The sequence below is a fragment of the Mycteria americana genome, chromosome 5 (assembly GCF_035582795.1).
Source record: "Mycteria americana isolate JAX WOST 10 ecotype Jacksonville Zoo and Gardens chromosome 5, USCA_MyAme_1.0, whole genome shotgun sequence".
NCBI classification, from domain to species: domain Eukaryota; kingdom Metazoa; phylum Chordata; class Aves; order Ciconiiformes; family Ciconiidae; genus Mycteria; species Mycteria americana.
Window position 1 is genome coordinate 29400891 of NC_134369.1, and position 18964 is coordinate 29419854.

Sequence of the window (18964 nt, forward strand, 5' to 3'; positions counted from 1 at the left end):
TTGCAGGTTTTTTGGCTTCTTGGATTTGAACAGATGTTGTAGCCTGTTTCCTGGTAGATAAGCTCTCATACTGCAGAGCTACCGTTTGCCATTTGGTGTGAGTTGTCCTCAGGAGTGATCCAGATACCGAGTATACCACAGATTGAATTTGTTCATCAGTTATATGATGGCACATTGAAAGCAATTGCAAGGCGTTTTAAAAAGAGGGGAAAGTGTATATACTGGTTACTATGTGTGCTGTAACATTTCCTGAAGTCCAGAGGTGTGTTTTGGGGGGGGGTGTTTTGTTGTGTAGTTGGGGACGGTGAGGTTGGTGTTACTTACTGAACCAATTGAATATAATGCTGATAATAGCTCAACATTTTTAATTAGCATTTACCTAGCATGTGTGTAGTTCAGTTCTTGAGTAGTTTTAACAGGACAACTCTTCTTTTTTTCCATAGTGCTTTTTGTTTTGTCCCAACACAAATGCATAGGCATACTCCTGCTCTTTGGCATGTTCCAGACCTATCTTTGCCATTCACAAAGGCTAATAATCGATAGTGTTGGTTTTCACCACAAAACTGACTCAGTGGTCTCTCAGCCTCTCTGTTTTCAGTTCAGGAGAACCTAACCTGTTGTGGTAGCCTCTGGTGGGTCTCTTCCAAGTACTTGTCCAGTCTGGTTTTGCACTTGTGTAAGTTTATTGTATCTGCACTATGCTGCCAACAAGGAGTTCCAAAAATCTACTACCCTTTGCATAAAATACCATCTCCTTTCCTTCTCAGAGGAGGAATGCTGTTGTATCAGTCATTAAGATTTTGCTTCCTTAGCTATCATTTGAAAAGTTAGTTTGGAGATACTAGCTGCTTAAGAAGCTAATAGCCACACACGACCTATTACAGTTGATACGTGCATTCACTTCATTGCTTGTTGTTTGAAATAAAAGCAAGAGGGACATCTAGACTGGTCAGACAAATAAATGTGTGGCAGTCAAAGCAGAACTGTTTGGCATCACATTGGTATGCGGGTAATACTGTAGGTACAAGTCTTCCTTGCTTGTTTTTACTGCTACATTAAGGTCAAAGATGTTTCTGTTGGAGCATTAGTTGATTCCTGGACTTTACTGTTTGTATTTCCAGCAAAATGATGGCTTAAAGTCACCAGCCTGTCTAAAGACCTGGTGTTCTAGACTACTTTGCTGGTGCCCTTTGAAGTTCCTTTGCACTAATGCATGCAGCATGGGGAACAAACAGGAGGAACTGAATGTCTCTGTGCAGTCTGTGCTCTAATCTAGAAGTATTTTGATTAATAGAAATTATAGATATCTGCTGCAGAGAGCTCAGCTGGATTTTTATTGGCCTGTTTTTAAAGGAAACAATGCACAAGCCTTATACTGTCATTCCTTCCTGAAAACTTTTGAGTCCACTGTTCATATTCAAATAAGTTTGTCAGAGCAGTAAATGTCTCAAGGCATTAAGTTCCTAATAATTCAGCATTAAGTGAGGGGGAGGTGAAAATAGAACATTCAACTCTTGCCCTTTGCCCATCTGTGTGCAAGTAGCTCTGAACTAGTCTGGCTATTGGGTGTGGTCTGCACAGCTAAACAGGTAGCAGTCACTGAAAGATCTTGAGACTCATTGGATTTATTGTAAGGAGGTAAGACTCATCTGTAGTAACAGCCTTTTTTAGTTCTGCTTTTGGTATGTATTGGCATACTTTTGTTAAGGGTTACCTCTCTAGCATATAGGTTTATTGTATAGCAAACAGTATTATCAGTTCTCTGTGTCCTGGGAGAGCATCACTGCCTCCTGATTTACCTGCATGACATTTGGAAATTGAGGAGCTAAGGGAAGGTGCGGAGCTGGGAACAGAGCTGCCTTTTCTACCACAGCTTGCAATCCCTTCATGCCTCTCTGAAACAGCACGTTCAAGCGATAGGTCTTTTCTGACCAGCTTAGTTCAGAATCCCTTCATACAACAGACTTACACAGGTATTAAGACTTTATATAGGACTGTTTTGCCATCTCAGTTGCCGTAGAGAAGCAGTAACTTTTGTGGTTTTAATCCAAACAATGTCTTCCATATCTATTTTCACATGAAGATTTTGCGCTGGTTGTTGATTTAGAAAGGTAAAAAGTTGTGACGGAGGAACTTGAGAACTGCTACACTGGACGCAGTCTAGTTTGTGGTTTCCTTCTGATAATGCCTGGTACTATGTCCATTAGCCAAATGGGTCTAAAATCTTAATAATTATTGATTAGTCTGTGTTTAAAGATGACGTTACTTAGTTGTTCCGTCCTAATGTTAGCTACAAGATGGTGGTTCTTATGTGCGGTATTTTGATGCATATAGCCCATGTGTTATCTGTCTAAAAAAAAAAAACCCAACAAAAAAAACCCAGTTGGGATTTATATATATGTGCAGTAAATAGAAGTGGAAAAATATATCACTACAAGAATCCAGTTGTGCTCAAACCCTGTCAAGCTTTGACAGGATTACAAAAGTCACTGCCACTAAATATTTATTTTACCTGTGAATTTAGTAAGAAGTGTTCCCTCTTACCAGTTTCAAATTTGCCTTTGCCAGTCTGCTGCTTTACTCATATGAACATAGGAAACTACAACCGCTTTGTGAATTGTGTGGCAGTAGATTCTGTTTCAAGTGAATGTTGCATAGCAGTAAGAAGGCAGGAAGAATAGAAGTAGAGCTTTCAAAAGAAGCATATGTACTTGAGGAAGCCCATAGACAATTTAAAAGAAAATGTACCTGTATGTGTTTCTTGTCTATCTTTTTATAAGCTCCACTGTTTAGAATTCATTAGAATAACAAATTTGTTCACTTCAGTGCAAAGTTTTATCTCCTTTTCCAGAAAAATAACTGAATTCCCTCATTTTAGAAAATAGGTTTTGTGTAATTTTGTTTGAATCTTTTGTCTTTACTATCAAATAAAAGGGTAAGTTTAGCTGCCATTTTATTTTTCCCTTTCTAAGAGTCTCAGCCAGAGAAAACATCATCCTGTAAGCCAGAGGGATAGGTGACTTGCTGCTTCATCTGCTGGCAGAGGGCTGGGAGTCCTGGGGATTCTTCAGTCAGGCAAAAGTTCAGAATCCATTCTTTTGAGCTTTCACAGAATTAATTGGAATAGAAGCTAGAGGTAAACAGGACTTCATTCACAAGCCAGAGAAGTAGGTCCAGAATGTATTGATTTACCTCAAATATTTTTTTTCCCAGGAATCTTTTGAGGAAGAGGAGGGGGAAAAAAGCTTATTATAAGCTACTTTTAGAATGAAATTTATTTACGTGATTTGTGAAAATCCATCTAGGTCTGGAGAGTGTGGAGGAATTAAATGCTCTCAGATAAATGCATAAGACAGAACACCATGAAACTTGGCTATTTCTGAGATAAAAGCAGTTATCATCCCCTCCTATCCTTTTTCTCTACCTAGGAATGTGGAGAAAATTTCATATAAATAGAAATGTTTTTCAGTTAATTTAATCTGAATTGTAGACAGCCCAAAACTTCATGTATTTTGATGGTAAAGTCAACATTTTGAATGCGACAGATTTGCGTACTCATGATGCATAACTGTCATAGAGATTGGCAGAGGAAGACGCTGCAGTTTTTGGCAACTAGGTAAGGGGCTTTTTGTACCCAAAGAGACATGGGGAGACAGTTTGGATTTCAACATAGGCAGAAAATGTTCTGACCACATGCTTACATGATCAACAATGAAACAACAAAATATTGACAAGGAGTTACTGTATTTTGATGCATGTAACCTAGGGGTTATCTGTTTAAATACAAAACTGCAATTCAGCAACACTGTAGAGATCTGGATATGCATAGATAATATGAGGGGAAGTTTATTCTAGGACCTGTCTCCTTCAAAGCTTCACAGTATCTGATTTCCCTATAGCCTGCATCGTTCCCCATAGTTCGCTCTCACCATCCCAGTAGTTCCTCAGCTTCAGATTTGTATATGTTTTCTGAGATTCAGACTGTATAAAACAAAAGATGGTATTATCTTTAGCTTTCAGAGTTAATTGTTCATTGAAATGAACAAGGCTTTCTTAGGAAAGAAAATATGACACGTTTTTTGTTTTGTGGGGTTTTTTAGGTTTTGTGCTCCAGGATGTGATGTAATTCTGTAAACTTAAAAGCGAAACTTTTAGCATTTATACTCTGCAATCTCTGAGGAGCATATATAGCAATATATTCTGCAGCATAATCTGGGGCTTCAGAAGTGTAAAAAGTGAGATTTAATCTGTAGTGTAGAAGTTTTTAATGTTCGTATTGTCAGATTAGCACCACATTTAAATGTGTAGCCACAGCCCATAGAGCTTGGAATTTCAGACATTGTTTCTATTATCCTTTGAATAGAAACAGTCAAAGAATGGATCTGGAAGCCAGCAGGAATTTGACATCTGAGCAAAAAATAAGTGTGTTTAGCTCTCTTATTTTTCTTCCTTTCTTTGTGAGTAATGGCTAGGATGACTTTTGTGGTTTTTTATAATTCTAAAGAAACGCTGCTTCCTCACTTGATTCTTCTTATTTCTGTGCAGTAGCGAAATACCATGTTTTTCCACTCTTTCTGATATTTTCACAAGTGAAGTCTAAGTCTTTTAATTTCACTAGCTTGATGCCTTTAACTAAATAATGTTAAAACAAACGTGTTTGTACACTAGCGTTTTGTCACTGAAATTGCCATCATTACTGCAGAAGTATGGTACCCTGAGGGTACTGAGTCTTGGCTAACATACCTTCAGATATTTACTCACCATTCTAGTATTGATTCTTCCTTTCCCCCAAATTGTACATAACAGCATGTGAAATATTTTTGGCATTGTTCATTAAAGGAAGTGAGCACGTCACAGGAGAAATGAGAGTAAGTATAACAAGAATTAAAAATTAGTATGTAGCAGGATAGTTGCTCAAAACTAATGTTTTAATTATCAAAGCCTGAATTTGACATGGAATATAACAGTATGACAATGCCTGTAACTTGTTGCAGTTTTGTCTTAGTGGAACAAGCAGATATGAATTCCATTTTGGGGAGCAGAGAGATGAGGGAAGGGGTGGGCATAGGATCATATCATAATGACTTAGTGATTTTCTTCAGTAAAGTAGTCAATCTTGGTAACCTGTTTAAAACCTTTTCTAGAATATCTGTTGCCAGCATCATATTTCATTAAACCTACAGTGAGCATGGCTGCTGGGGTATTTTACTGGCTGCTTAAAAAAGCTAAAGGTGACTGGAAGACCAGAAGGAATGAATTCTGGTCTTCATAGGTGAGACCAGAATTCAGTGTTGGTCTACAGATTTATGTGAACAGTGGCAGGAACCCCACTGTATCTTCTGCTGTTCTAATCATATAAATCTGAAGTGTTTCTCTCTGTGGGCTCATTTTAGATAAATCCATAAAGTGGGCTCCAGACTCAATTTAACCTTTGAATATGATGTGTTTTACACAACATGGCATTTTTTAAGTGGGAAGCCTGTAAGATGTGTCTGAAGGTAGATATGAACAGTTTACTGAAAGCTGATAAATTGACCTGTACTCCCTACTGCCTATTTGCATGGTCTTAACAGTGGTGTTTAGCAGGTAGCCTACACATTAAAGAATAAGCTTTCTTGCATTTACCATGTAGTAAGAGCATGCATGAAGTAGTTACTGTTGAGTATCTGATGTGTGCTAAATTCATGTCCTCTCTTATTTTGCAGTAACATACATATGTCTTTGTATTATGAGGCCTAACACCTTTTAATAACCTCTTAATTAACCTCGCTGTAGGCAGAAGATGAGAAATCTTCTTTTTTCAGAGGTTGGAAATGGTTATTTATGAAAAAATAACTGACGTGCTGTAACTGTGCAAGCATAAAGAAACCTGTATATACTGGCCAGTCTAAATAACTGCAAGTACATGTTGCAGTCGTTGACAGACAAGAAAGAAGTGATCGCATCTGCCCCAGCATGCATTCCTTGATGCTCTAAGAGTTTATTTTGTGGTTATATTGACCTTATACGTAAGACTTATCTGGATTCATGTTGGACTTGAATTAATCATCCCTTCTGGAGTGCTGCCTCTGCAGCACTCTCTCTCTCCAATCAAATACTTCTGCATCTCCCAATGCATCCAGTATTATCCAGATTATCTCCCCATTAGTTTGGGTATTGGAGATTTAACAAGAGGTCTATATTGTGTGTATAAATACACCTCACAGTTCCTTGATCAACTTGTTATTCCTGTTTTAATGATGAAGCAGCTAAGGTGTTCTGATCGGTGTTTTGAAAGATTATAAAACAGTTTTCAACAAATCACTCTGTTTTTCCCTTTCTTTATCACGTATAGGCTCTGTATATCTCTGGGTTTATAGATGCATGATGGGCAAAGTACTGTTTCCAGAACAATGCATGTTTTGCTCCTATAAAAGGAGTAGGTTTTGATGTTCTGTGGTAGTTAAGGAATTTTTGAGTAATCAGATCTTCTTAGCTTTGATTTTTTTGCCAGGTTCAGAGAAATATTTTAGTTGGCATTTTTCTCCCTAGAAGTTAGGAGAGTGTCAAAAATGGTGCACAGGGTGAAAAGAGTGAGATCAGCCATTGAAAACATTTATGGTGAAGGAACCTCTTGACTTTACATGTTAATAGTGTGATATGGGAGGTGTCTGTCTGAACCTCAAGGCCTTGGACTACCATTTTGGGAGGCAAGGAGTTAGTTGGGGGTGGAAAGACTGGAGTTTGTATTCTTTCTGCTCTGTTACCCATTGCTATCTTCATGGATCTGACACTCTGTTTATCTGACAGTGCACTCAGTACTGCTTCGCCAGGGAAAATTGCACAAAACAAGCCCAGTACATCAGCATTTTCATTGTGTATTAAGCTGAGCCTCCCTTCACATGGTCACATCCCCTTTTTAATCTGGGATTCCATGTCCCTTTCCCAGTCCAGCCTGTTTCTGTGGTGTCTATTGCTGGTCTCCCTGAGCTTCTGTTTCTGTGGTTTGAGTGTTTTTTGTGTGGCTGAGTGTTAAGACCTGCAGGACTTTTGGAAGTGGTGTTGTTTGGGGGTTAGGCAATACACTGATTTAGTGTTAGTGGTTTGTCACAGACTGAGGTGATGGCTGCGTTCAAGTTGGATTTCCTCCCAGAGATGATGGTGGACCATTGCTCCTTGAATGCTAGCCCTGTGTAAGTATTTTGTCTTCATGTCTAAGTTTATAACTAAAGTGATAGTTGGAATTGCTGTCTCTGAAGCCTCTGCTGTCTGATGAACTCCCCTGGTGGGGGGGGCGGGCGGGGAGAGATAGGAGAGCCTGCAGTTTTTCTTGAAGAAATCCTAGTGGGCAATGACAATTGATGTTGGATTCTGGATAGGGGGGAAAAAATGATCTGATAATTTTGGGGATGAGGGCTAAGGAGGAATAAAGCTATTTGGCAGTACTGTTTATAGTATGCTACAGGTGCTGGTATTATAAAATCAGTTATTTAAATCAATTGTTGGGAGAACAGTTTCTGTTCTTCCCTATTAATGACTCCAGACTAAACCTTTTAATTAGGAATGAAAGATTCCGTGAATACTGTTGAGGTCATGTTAAGACTTGCCCAGTTAACAGGAGCCGTGCTATGCTCTTGAAGCTACCCATGGCATAGAAGGCAGGGCTGAAAACTGGAAGAGGGTTAATGATTTCCAGTTGTTCTCAATTGGAAGGAAAAGACATTGAATGAAAAGAGGTAGTTTACCACTTTGGAAAAGATATTGTTTGCCTTGGATATTTGGAGAGGTGCTGACCCTTTCTAAGTGGAAAGGTAGAGAAGAGTGAAAAGATTTATGATGATTCCCTTCCCTTCTAGTATGAAGCTTTGTTGTTTCTGAGGTCTGTTCATACAGTTATAAAATCAAGAGGTTTCCCAGCATCGGTTTTCCCTTAGGCTCTGAACAGCAGCATATTGAGGGGAAAAAGTAACTAAACATTACCTGGTTTGGAATTTTTTTTTTTTAATTCAGGGCAAAATATGATTGCAGATGGACAGTGAGAGGAACACTGTTTATTGTAATGTGCAGTTAAGTCATTCAAAAACTAACTTTAAAAGAAAAAAGCAGAGATGGAGAGCAGACTACTCTGGAAGAAGGCCACCTGTATTCTTCAACAAAGAGTTTGGGGGCGGGGGGAATCATTGTATAGTTACTATTCCACTCCCCATGTCCTTTCTAGATTATGCAGACATTGGTCAGCAATTTCAACCTACTAATCACTATAGCTGCAATAGGATGCCGTTACAGTCAGTCTTCCACAGAGATAGGTCCTGTGGTATACCAGGCTGTGACTACCGATAACAAGACCTCACATTGCACTTGGCAAACAATGAGGAGTCAATACAGAAAGCAGTGTATGACTGTCAACTAGCTAGATGGAGTATAACACATTTTCATTAATAGGCTGTAAACTCTTTGTATGGCTAGATGTAATGCCTTGAAACCTGTTGAAGATTCCCATACTCAAAAATTCTGTGGTGTTGTAGTCTGAGAAGTGACTTTTTTTCTATGTTAACACCCTACCATTACTCAACTTGATTCAGTCTGTGACTAACTAGATAGTACATGAACAGGTTGGGATTGGACAACCTAAGCCTGTGTTTTTGCCAAATATTGTTGAAAGCTCCCTAGTTTCACAAAGAGCTATTGCCTTGAAAACCTTTAATGAAACTTCTCATCTGTTCAGTTGTACCTGTTTCTCTGTTTTAAGATGGATCTTCTCCCTGGGAAACAGTTCCAGATAGTCACATTTAAAAACAACAAAAAAAATGTTATCTTCTCATTTTCACTGGTTACTGATAAGTTCAATAGTCTGTGGGTAGACTGAGTTTAGCGTCCTTCCTGTTCTGGTTTCTTTTTCTGTAAAAATTTTACCTGCTTGAACTAGTGATATTTTTCAGTTACCTCAACAGATTTATGTCCTGAATCCCAGATGTTGACTACATTATAGGAACAAACGTTAGAGAAGTTTTAAACAGCTGTGTAGAGAGTGTTTGGTTTCCAAGTACACAGCTTGCCAATGAGTGTGAATGATGTTTCTGAATATTCTCTGGTATTCAGGACTGGGAATGTGCAAGAGTCTCTTTATATTTTAATCATACACATTTATATACGTATAGAAATATAACTTTTTTATGTCACTGTAAGCATGCTGCTTCTAGCTGCAATAGCATCTAGAATCTATGGAAAGATGTAAACCAGAAATTTCTTCTTGTTTTTCATAGCTCAAAGAAAATGAATGGCACACTGGATCACCCAGACCAACCTGATCTAGATGCTATCAAAATGTTTGTGGGTCAGGTCCCACGGAGCTGGTGTGAGAAGGATCTAAGAGAACTTTTTGAACAGTATGGTGCTGTCTATGAAATCAATGTCTTGAGGGACAGGAGCCAAAACCCTCCTCAAAGCAAAGGTGAGAACTTCTGTACTTCTCATGTGAGACTTGGGGTCTCAGCTGCTTTCACATAGTTACAGTCTTAGCTGTTTGCTTATTTCGGACATCCCTGTGTGTTGGAGCTCTGCGTGACCAGGTGTGCATGCAAGCCCAGGCTTTATAGTCTTTAAGTGTATGTGTCTAATTATACTCAGACTATGATCCAATCATTAGCCGAGCTGAGGAAAATAATAATTTTTTTTAGAGCTCAGAAGTAATGGGGACGCTTGAAGAGTATGGATTATAATTGCAAAGCAGAACATCAAATTAATATTGTGTTGCTCTGGAGCATCATTGTGATGCTATGGTATGACCAAAATGTTGCTGGAAGTGTCACAGTTTCAGATAAAATATAAAATTGAGGTCTTAGCTATTTGTGTACATCAAATCCTAAATGCTGTACCTGGATTTGCAGTTCAGTTATATGCAGTATCTTATTTCCTGTGAAACTAGATAAGTTTTTGGTAGTAGCAAATAATTGTTGAGTTTGATAATGGAAGTAGACAACAATTATTTGGCAGATGTATCTAAATGCTTGTTTTAATGGTGTATTGGTGATGTTGGGTCAGTTCTGAATATATCCTATTTTATTACACTTAGAAATCTTTTTTAAACAGTCACAATCAGTAGTACCTACCTATTTCAATGTCTAACCTCTTCTACTTGTCATACATTTTGCACTGGAAGGATAGAAGTGGGATTTGCAATTTCCGTACAGCACATAAGATTCATAGTGATCTTTCTTCGCTAGCATTTTGTTTCAATTGCAGGGTGCTGTTTTGTTACATTTTATACCCGTAAAGCTGCACTAGAAGCACAGAATGCTCTTCACAACATGAAGATCCTCCCAGGGGTAAGAGAAGAGCCATGCTTTCTTCACAACTCTATCTTGCTTTTCTGAGCTCTGGCACCACTGATGTACAAACATATGTTATCTTGCCCTCAAATCATGTTTTGAAAGAACTGTTCAAAAGAGCAATGTCATGAGATTTGTATGATAACAGACCTTAAGGGAATTTTGGAGCATTTGGGAGAATAATATGGTAGTGAAGTGGGTGGGCATGGCTCCTGTAGTACTCTCTGAGGAGGAATGATGGCATATCATTAGGAAAGCTTTTCTTTCTTCTAGAAATTTATGTATTGTTACATATGCACTTCTGTAGAGGCAATTTAGGCTGCCATTTGTTTCTTGCACAATCCTTATGGGATGTATTTCGTATAATATAAAGTGAATGCATGTAGGATTAAATAATCTTTTTACATTTCAGATGCACCATCCTATCCAGATGAAACCAGCTGACAGTGAAAAGAGTAATGGTAAGCTGTACTAAAGTCTGAGTTTGGCATCATTTGTGCTAATAGGGAAGCTTGAGGATTTTTCTTTTGTTGAACAGCTTCTGATGAAGTCTTTCTGAACTGGAGATGTGATTATTTTTTTAAAGGAAGAAAAAAAAAAAAGGTGTTTTTAGTATAGTAGGTAGCTTAAGTGATGTCTCTAAAATTCCATGACTCAGTGTCTCCCACTGCTGCTGCTTGTGGTAGAACCATGTTGTCAGTTAGGGAAACATCCAGTGAGTTCTTCTTTGTACTAAGGTGGTTTAAATCTTTGTTGGGGGCATGGACAGTGGGATTGAGTGCACCCTCAGCAAGTTTGCGGATGACACCAAGCTGAGTGCTGTGGTTGATACTCTAGAGGGAAGGGATGCCATCCAGAGGGACCTGGACAGGCTAGAGAGGTGGGCCCATGTGAACCTCATGAAGTTCAACAAGGCCAAGTGCCCTGACCCTGGTGCCAGACCTTGCAATCCCAAACATGGATACAGGCTGGATGATGAGTGGATTGAGAGCAGCCATGTGGAGAAGGACTTGGTGGTATTGGTGGATGAAAAACTGATTGTAAGCCAGCAGTGTGTACTTGCAGCCCAGAAAGCCAGTCATATCCTGGGCTGCACCAAAAGAAGGGCTAACCGGTTGAGGGAGGTGATTGTCCCACTCTACTCTCATGAGACCCCACCTGGAGTCCTGTGTTCAGCTCTGTTCTTAGGCCCCCAGCATAAGAAAGACAGACCTGCCTGAGTGGGTCCAGAGGAGGGCCGTGAAGATGATCAGAGGGCTGGAGCACCTCCCCTATGAGGACAGGCTGAGAGACTTGAGGTTGTTTAGCCTAGAGAAGAGAAGGCTCTGGCGAGACCTTATAGCAGCCTTCCAGTACTTAAAGGGAGCCTACAGAAAAGATGGGAAGGGATTCTTTATCAGGGAGTGTAGTGGTAGGACAAGGTATAATGGTTTTAAACTGAAAAAGGGTAGATTTAGATTAGATATTAGGAAGAAATTCTTTCCTGTGAGGGTGGTGAGACATTGGAACAGGTTGCCCGGAGAGATTGTGGATGCCCCCTCCCTGGAAGTGTTCAAGGCCAGGTTGGATGGGGCTTTGAGCAACCTGATGTAGTGGAAGGTATCCCTGCCTATGGCAGGGGCTTGGAATTAGATGATGTTTAAGGTCCTTTCCAACCTAAACCATTCTATGATTCTATGAAATCTAGAAATGCTTTTTCAAGTGTTTGACCAATTTGAAGCAAGGCCTGTTGCAGCTAGGGTGGGAATCAAAAAACTTCTTGTAGTATACAAGGGAGATTGAGAATTCACAACAGTTCAGTAGAGAAAAAACTGTGAATATTTCTGCACATTGGCCATTTCAGATGGATTAAGCAGCTACCATTGGGGAAATTATCATTTATCCATGTATTTCCATGATGAGTTTATATACGTACATACATACATGCTCAAATATATGTGTGTCTATATATATTGCTGCAAGATAAGCAAAGAAAAAGTGTTTAGCATCTTGTAGTTTCAGCCTTTCTAGGCTTGGCTGAATTTTGTTTTCTTCATTTGCCATGGTTACTATACGATTAGCATTGCATCATGAAGAAGATAATCCTGGTTCCAGAAAGCTTACATCTTAAGATAACTGAAAACAGAAGATGGGTTATATGGGTAACATATAGTAGGAGTAATTCCATCTGCAAATTCCTCCATGTGTATACAGAATATGTTTCTGTGTAAATATATCTAGAAAGGAGTAATTAAGTATTGTTGGGAGGAGAACACAATAGGTTCTGTAAGCTAAAATTGATCTTGCATTATACACACACACACACACGAATATCCTGGGAAAATAATGGAAAGAGGAAAAAAGTATTTAATGGAATTTTAGGGTGGCAGTTCTGAGGCTATTATATAATTATATGAGTTTTAGTAAAAGGTGTAGATGAAAATATAAGTAAGAAAGCGTCAGTCAGAAGTATTTTAACTTGCCATTAATAAAAGGGATTCTGGATCTCTTGAACATAAACAGACTGCAAAAAGGATTTGAAAGCAGCTTTCTGCTCTAAGAACTTGAAAGTGAACTGGGTACAACATTAAGATTTAGTACTCAGTTAAAGTCATGTCAGCTGGAATAGTTTGGAATTTTCCTCTTCAACACCATAGAAGACTCAGCAAATAAGTTGATTTCGCCTCACCGTGGCACTAAATAGGAAAAGACTTTCTCTCTTGAAGCTTCAAATTGTGCTACAGCCTTCATCAGATTTTATTTTATATTGTGCTGAATGCTGTATTTGCAAAATGGTTTATATTTCGAAATAGTATGCTGCATAATTTGCTTCATCTTTTAAAAGCAAGTATTTCAGAGGTGATTAGCATCCTTAAATAAGTAAAAAGGGAGGTATGAAGTTCTGCTCTGGATTCGAATTCACCTCACTCACTTAAGTGACCTTAAACTGACATTAGTAACCACTAACTGAAAAGTTAAGAGAAATGTCTTTCTGGACCATTTATTTTAAAGTAGTCTGCACACTGAAAGGTATTCTTCAACTCTAATGTAGCGTCAGCATTTAGAGGCAAGATACAGTAACACAGTCCACCATTCTGATTTGAGGTGTGATTTTTTTCATGCTTTTGGTACAGTTCAGAATGGATGAATCTGAAACAGAAATAAAACTGTTCTGTTTTAGCAACTGCTGTTGCTTCTGCTGTTGACACAGGAGCATGAGGAAATAGGCAGGTCTAAATTTAAAGTGATTGGCATGATAAAGAGGCTAGAAAGAAGCTTTCTGCAGCTCACTTTCTTGTTTAGATAGTTAGGTATGTTGGTAGTTAGATAGATAGACATAGACAAGATAGAGAGACAGAGGAGAGAGGATGAAAATAGTCCAATAAAATACATATAAGTCTTCTCTCACTCACCCAGAACTGAATGTAGGAGATACAGGGAAGTGCTGAATCTGATATATTTTTTCCTTTTCTTACATTCTTGCAGTTCACAGGCTTGCAAGGGAGAAACAGCAAAATCTAACATAAAACATCATAAAACAGGCATCCTTCAGGTTCATTGAGGTATCTCATGCATCCTCTTAAATTGAAGAGATTCCATTATTGGGAATCTGGTTTTGACAAACCCCTGCCCTAAATACAAGGGAAATAAATGCAGTTGATGGAGAAGACTTGACAAAATAAGATCTGGTAAGTGCATATTTGCTAGTAATACTCTTATTCTTTGATTTCTTAGCAGTAGAAGATAGGAAGTTGTTTATTGGAATGATATCCAAGAAGTGCAATGAAAATGATATCCGAGTGATGTTCTCCCCCTTTGGGCAGATTGAAGAATGCAGGATATTACGGGGCCCAGATGGCCTGAGCCGAGGTAAGCAGGAAGCTTTTCCGACAGTTCAAGGTTCTCCACTGGATGCTGCCTTTTGCAACTCAAGGTGGCATTTCAGCTCTTTCTGTGGTTCCTCCCTCCCCCCCCCCCCCCCCCCCCCCCCCCCGGCATTTTCATTGCTTTATTCATCCCAGGAATTGTGGATGTAGTGAATGACTTGGTTCCTTTTTGTTCTTTTCCCAGGTTGTGCATTTGTGACTTTTACAACAAGAGCCATGGCACAAACAGCAATCAAAGCAATGCATCAAGCACAAACCATGGAGGTAAAACAAGTTAGTGGGTGTCAGGAAATGATGTAATTTGTCAGGCAGTCACTATGGAGTTTGGAGGACTAGAGAGCAGAGAGGAGGATAAGTGCAGTGTGTGTTTCTTCACAGATACTACTCCTGGACCTTTGTGTTTGTTCTGCTCCTATTTTTAGAGCTCAAGATAGAAACTTCATTTGCAGAGAAAATACCAAAACACAAAATAGAATTAAAAGCAAATGAGATTTTGAACCTTTAATGAAATGTGTTGTTTGAAAAAAAAAAAATATGTATATATATATGTATGTATGTATGCATGTGGAGGGAGGAGAATGCTTCCAATTACTGGGACTTAATGCAGTATTTTTGTGACTGCTGGGGATAGCAAGTATGTAACTATTTTAATTGCTGTTTGCAGGGTTGCTCTTCTCCCATTGTGGTAAAATTTGCAGACACACAGAAGGACAAAGAGCAGAAACGAATTGCTCAGCAACTCCAGCAACAAATGCAACAGATCAGTGCTGCCTCGGTATGGGGAAACCTGGCTGGTCTCAACACACTTGGACCCCAATACTTAGCAGTGAGTGTCTGATTTGGGTTCTTTTCATCTCTTCAGGGATTACAGTGTCTGACTGTCTTGTAGGGTTTAATGTATTCATTTTTTAGAAGGCTCCTGATAGATAGGAGCAGGGTTCTTAATCCCCATTTTGTGGATGAGGAGGCTGAAATTACGTTATGTGCTAACAGCTAGTCCGGATACATTTAAGTGAGGATTTCAACCGCATTCACTGTAGGCATAACTACTGAAACTTTTTTTTTCCCTGTGTTCTGTAGAATGACTTTGTGCTGGGAAGATTTTCTTCATATGTTATGTCCTCAGTGTTTTCGCATATAAATGCCCTTTTCATGTCTATCTGATGACATAGTTCTTGTATTCCTCTTCCATTTTTCCTTTTTCAGCCTTTATTTCTCTCATCCCCTTCCAGTGAAACCTAGAACAGTACTTGGTGCTGTCCAAATAGAAAAGGTGATCAGGTTGGAAGCACCAAGCAGCTGACAATGCACAGTTTAAAAAAAAAAAAAAAAAAAAGCCCTCAGAAAATAGAGAGAAGCTATTCTCTTTATACTCCCTTTAGCAAAAATGACACAACAGAAGGTAGTGTGCTGTTTGTCACTGATTTTAGTTGATTTTGCTGGGTCCCTAAAGGGTGAACTCTTCATAAACTGATGTGCTCTGGCTCATGTGGGTTGCCAGAGTAGCTATGAGAACTGTATTCATGCAATATAAGGTCTGGGGAACAGAAAAGGAAAATTTCATCTCATTCTTGGTATGGTGTACTGTTGAAGTGGGGGCATTCTCTCTTTTACTACTGCTTTAGGTTTGGCAGATTGGAATTTTTTTGTAGCAACAGCTAGTTAATGGAGAAAGGAATAGGAAATCCTTCTAAATAGCTTTTGAGCTGAGGCTTGAAATTTCTCTCAGGGCTGCTGTGCTTAAGGAAAGTGGAGGGGGTTCCCTCTCACAGTGGCTCCTTGGTTTTGGTATGGCATTTGCCATTTGTCCTATGCTGGCAGTGTCAGCTGTAAAGTCTGGCTTGAGGTAGTAAATCCTTAGGGGTGGCAATCCTGCCTGACGTGCTTTGAATAGGAGTTTTCTCTCGCTACTGATTCTACTGGTTTTGTCTTGGTGTATTAGCTATGAACTTCCCTCAACATTGATTATGTTGGGGAAAGCATCGTGCTGTTGCTTTGGCTGCTTTCCCCATGAGTGGGGAAAGCATCGTGGTGTTGCTTTGGCTGCAATGTGATGCATGGGCAACGTGGATTTTCACTATGGTAGTGCTCTGGCTGTATTGTGTAAGGGGAATTATCTTTATGCTTCGCTCCAATGTGGTGCATGGGCAATGGGAGTTCCCTTTGTGACGGCGCTCTGGCTGTGGTGTGATGCAGTTTCTCCCAGAAGCGGAGCCAGCCCTCACTCTCACTCTTGTTTTGTTTTTTGGTGTAATGTCTAGCTTTATTTGCAGCTCCTTCAGCAGACAGCAGCTGCATCATCTGGGAACCTGAACACGTTGAGCAGCCTCCACCCAATGGGAGGTGAGTTTTTTCCACCAGAAGACAAGTTCAGTGCCAAAGAAAAGAGGAGGAGGGTAGAGAAAGTAGCCAAAAGGCTGTAGACACATTAACCCCATTTGAAATAAGTAGTCCCGAGTTTACCCACTCCTTTGGAATGACAGGAATCCTCTGCTACAAGTGTGGATGTTCCTTCTTAATCTTAGTTAACCATTGTCCCCAAGGTAAGTTGTGGTATGCTGGTAATCTCCCCTACCTCTGGCATTTAAAATTATCTTCCCTTATGGGTACAAAAAGATGGCTCTGTGTATTTATTTTCATCCAAACAGGTGCAAATTTGAAACATTGTGTTTTGAAGTAAGCACTAATGCATGTGTTTCAGTGATAATGGATTCTTAGGTTTCCCATTTTAAATTCTTTGTTTTTAAATACATCAAAGTTCAAAATGCAGTGTTGGTAGTAATGTGAACTAGTCCTTCATTCAGGTTCTTGAATTCCTTTGTTTGAATTATGATTGATTACACCATTGCTGTTAGGGAAATACCAGCTTAATAGGTATGAGCCAAAGTCCTTGCTGTGGACTGCTAGTCAGAACATTCACCAAGTATAGCAGTACTGGGGTTGCAAATTGATTGTTCCTTCTGTCTTCACAGGGTGGGGAATAATAAAACACATTAGTAACTCTATTCACCACATTCTCTAAATTCTTCTGCTGGCAGAAAAACTGTAGTTTTGGTTTTAATATTGAACATTTTAAGCTTTTAAAATTGCCTCCTGGAGTTGCGTGATAGTTCACAATATTACATGCCCTGTCTGTGCAGAGGTTGATCTAAAAGCGTTAAGAAAGTAAAGTGTCTTTGTACATCTGACTTGTGTTGGTACACCCATCAGTAACAATTATAAGCTTTTGCAAAGTGTTATGTTTTCGGTTGTAAGAACTTTGATTAATACTTGAGGTTGATTCTAACCTTAGCTGCTTATGTTTACTTTTTTCATGTTAGACCTCTTCAGAGCTCTTTAGATCTAAGACTCTTGCTAAAAGCAATTCTTTTAAAAATCGGTTTCACTAATATCCTGCGTGGTGGTGATCTGTAATAGATTGTTATGCGCATGATACTGTTTTCTCCCCCTCTTGCGTCTGTTTTAAAACCAAGTGGTAATAAAGGAGAAAAACAGTACAGCAGTTCATGTTAATTGTTACTACAATAAGGATTGGGGCAGGGGGAAGGGGCTAACTAGCTGAGGTTGCCTATGAAGTTTCCAGGGTAATTCTGTCTTCACTATTTAAAAAAACACCTTAAAAATTGAGAACACCGATGTATAAATAGCGCATTTCATGGTGTTTTGAAAGAATTATTCCAAGTCTGTGATTCTTCAAAGAGTTTTAGTTTCAAAGTCCTGTTAATATCTCAGCTGATCTCCTTTCTTGAAATTCATAGAAAGAAAAATTAAGTAGGTAATTAGATACCAAACTCTATCAGACTTTGTAGACAAAATTTAATCTTGACCCTATTTGAAGGCAGATGGGAAAACAATGTGATGACAAGAGGACAGGTGCAGTGCACACATGCCAAACTGCTTCAGAAAGGAATCAAGCTGCTCTGTTCTTCACTAGCTCTAACACATGCACTTTTAACCCTCTGTAGCACAATAGAAACAAAAAATACAACTTTTTGGTTTTAACTTCATGCTTTTATGTTACAGTGGCACCTTGAGAATCTAAATAAAGGCAGAATCCTCTTGTTTCAGGCACTAAATGTAGTTAGGGAAACAGACCCTGTCACAAAGAGAAAACAACTGGAAAAGCTAAAAAAAACCCAAACAAACTACACTAAAGGCAGTAGAAGTTTTTTAGAAAATAGTTTATACTGCATTGTCACTTGCATTCTGATGTTGTTTGTTTACATACTTAAATTACAAAACTGAGATTTTAGTTATTTGGGATGTGTGCTTTGTCACCAAGTACTTACTAAGCATCCAAAAGATGACGTGCCACATCTGCCTAGGACGTTTTGATGTTGTTATATGAATGGTGATTAATTTAATTTTGGTTTTAATTTTTTAGGGAAGAATTACTAGGGATTGTCTGAATTCAGATGAAAAGAGTAGGAATTGTTAGAATAAGCAAAGGTAGAGACAAAAAGGGGAAATAAGGGAAAAGGGAAGAGAGGCAGAATTGGAAGAATGGAGCTAGCCTACCAAAGGATGGCTAAAGTACAGAATTCAGAAGATCATTGATATTAATAATAATCCCATGGCATGAAAAGAGGGCAAACTACAGCGTCAGTACTAACCGAATGGTTTCATTCAAAAATTATGACTCAAAATTAAGGTGAGTCAGATGAGTAAATTGACCAGTAAAAGTTCATCAACACAGGGATACCTTCCTCCTGCTGCAGTATTCCTGGCTGCTTACCCACAACATGCCTGTTTTTTCCCATTTTCCTTACTACTTTTGTTTGACCAGCTGAC

General features: G+C 39.0%; 1 protein-coding gene across 21 annotated transcripts in view; it reads left to right on the forward strand.

Annotated features, from left to right (window-relative positions):
• The window catches only part of CELF1 (CUGBP Elav-like family member 1), a 69769-nt gene that overhangs the window by 24454 nt on the left and 26351 nt on the right, over positions 1-18964 (forward strand). For 9 of the 21 annotated variants that reach the window (XR_012775900.1, XR_012775899.1, XR_012775901.1 and 6 more), the window contains 8 exons: positions 7093-7172; positions 9243-9430; positions 10222-10304; positions 10720-10768; positions 14022-14156; positions 14358-14437; positions 14838-14999; positions 16435-16516. Coding sequence is in view for 18 of the 21 variants with exons in the window: in XM_075502583.1 (XP_075358698.1) it covers positions 7102-7172; positions 9243-9430; positions 10222-10304; positions 10720-10768; positions 14022-14156; positions 14358-14437; positions 14838-14999; positions 16435-16516 (850 nt within the window). In the remaining 3 variants the exon portion in view is untranslated. The remainder of the gene's footprint in view (positions 1-7092; positions 7173-9242; positions 9431-10221; positions 10305-10719; positions 10769-14021; positions 14157-14357; positions 14438-14837; positions 15000-16434; positions 16517-18964) is intronic. The other 12 variants (XM_075502595.1, XM_075502594.1, XM_075502593.1 and 9 more) reach the window with 4 other exon arrangements.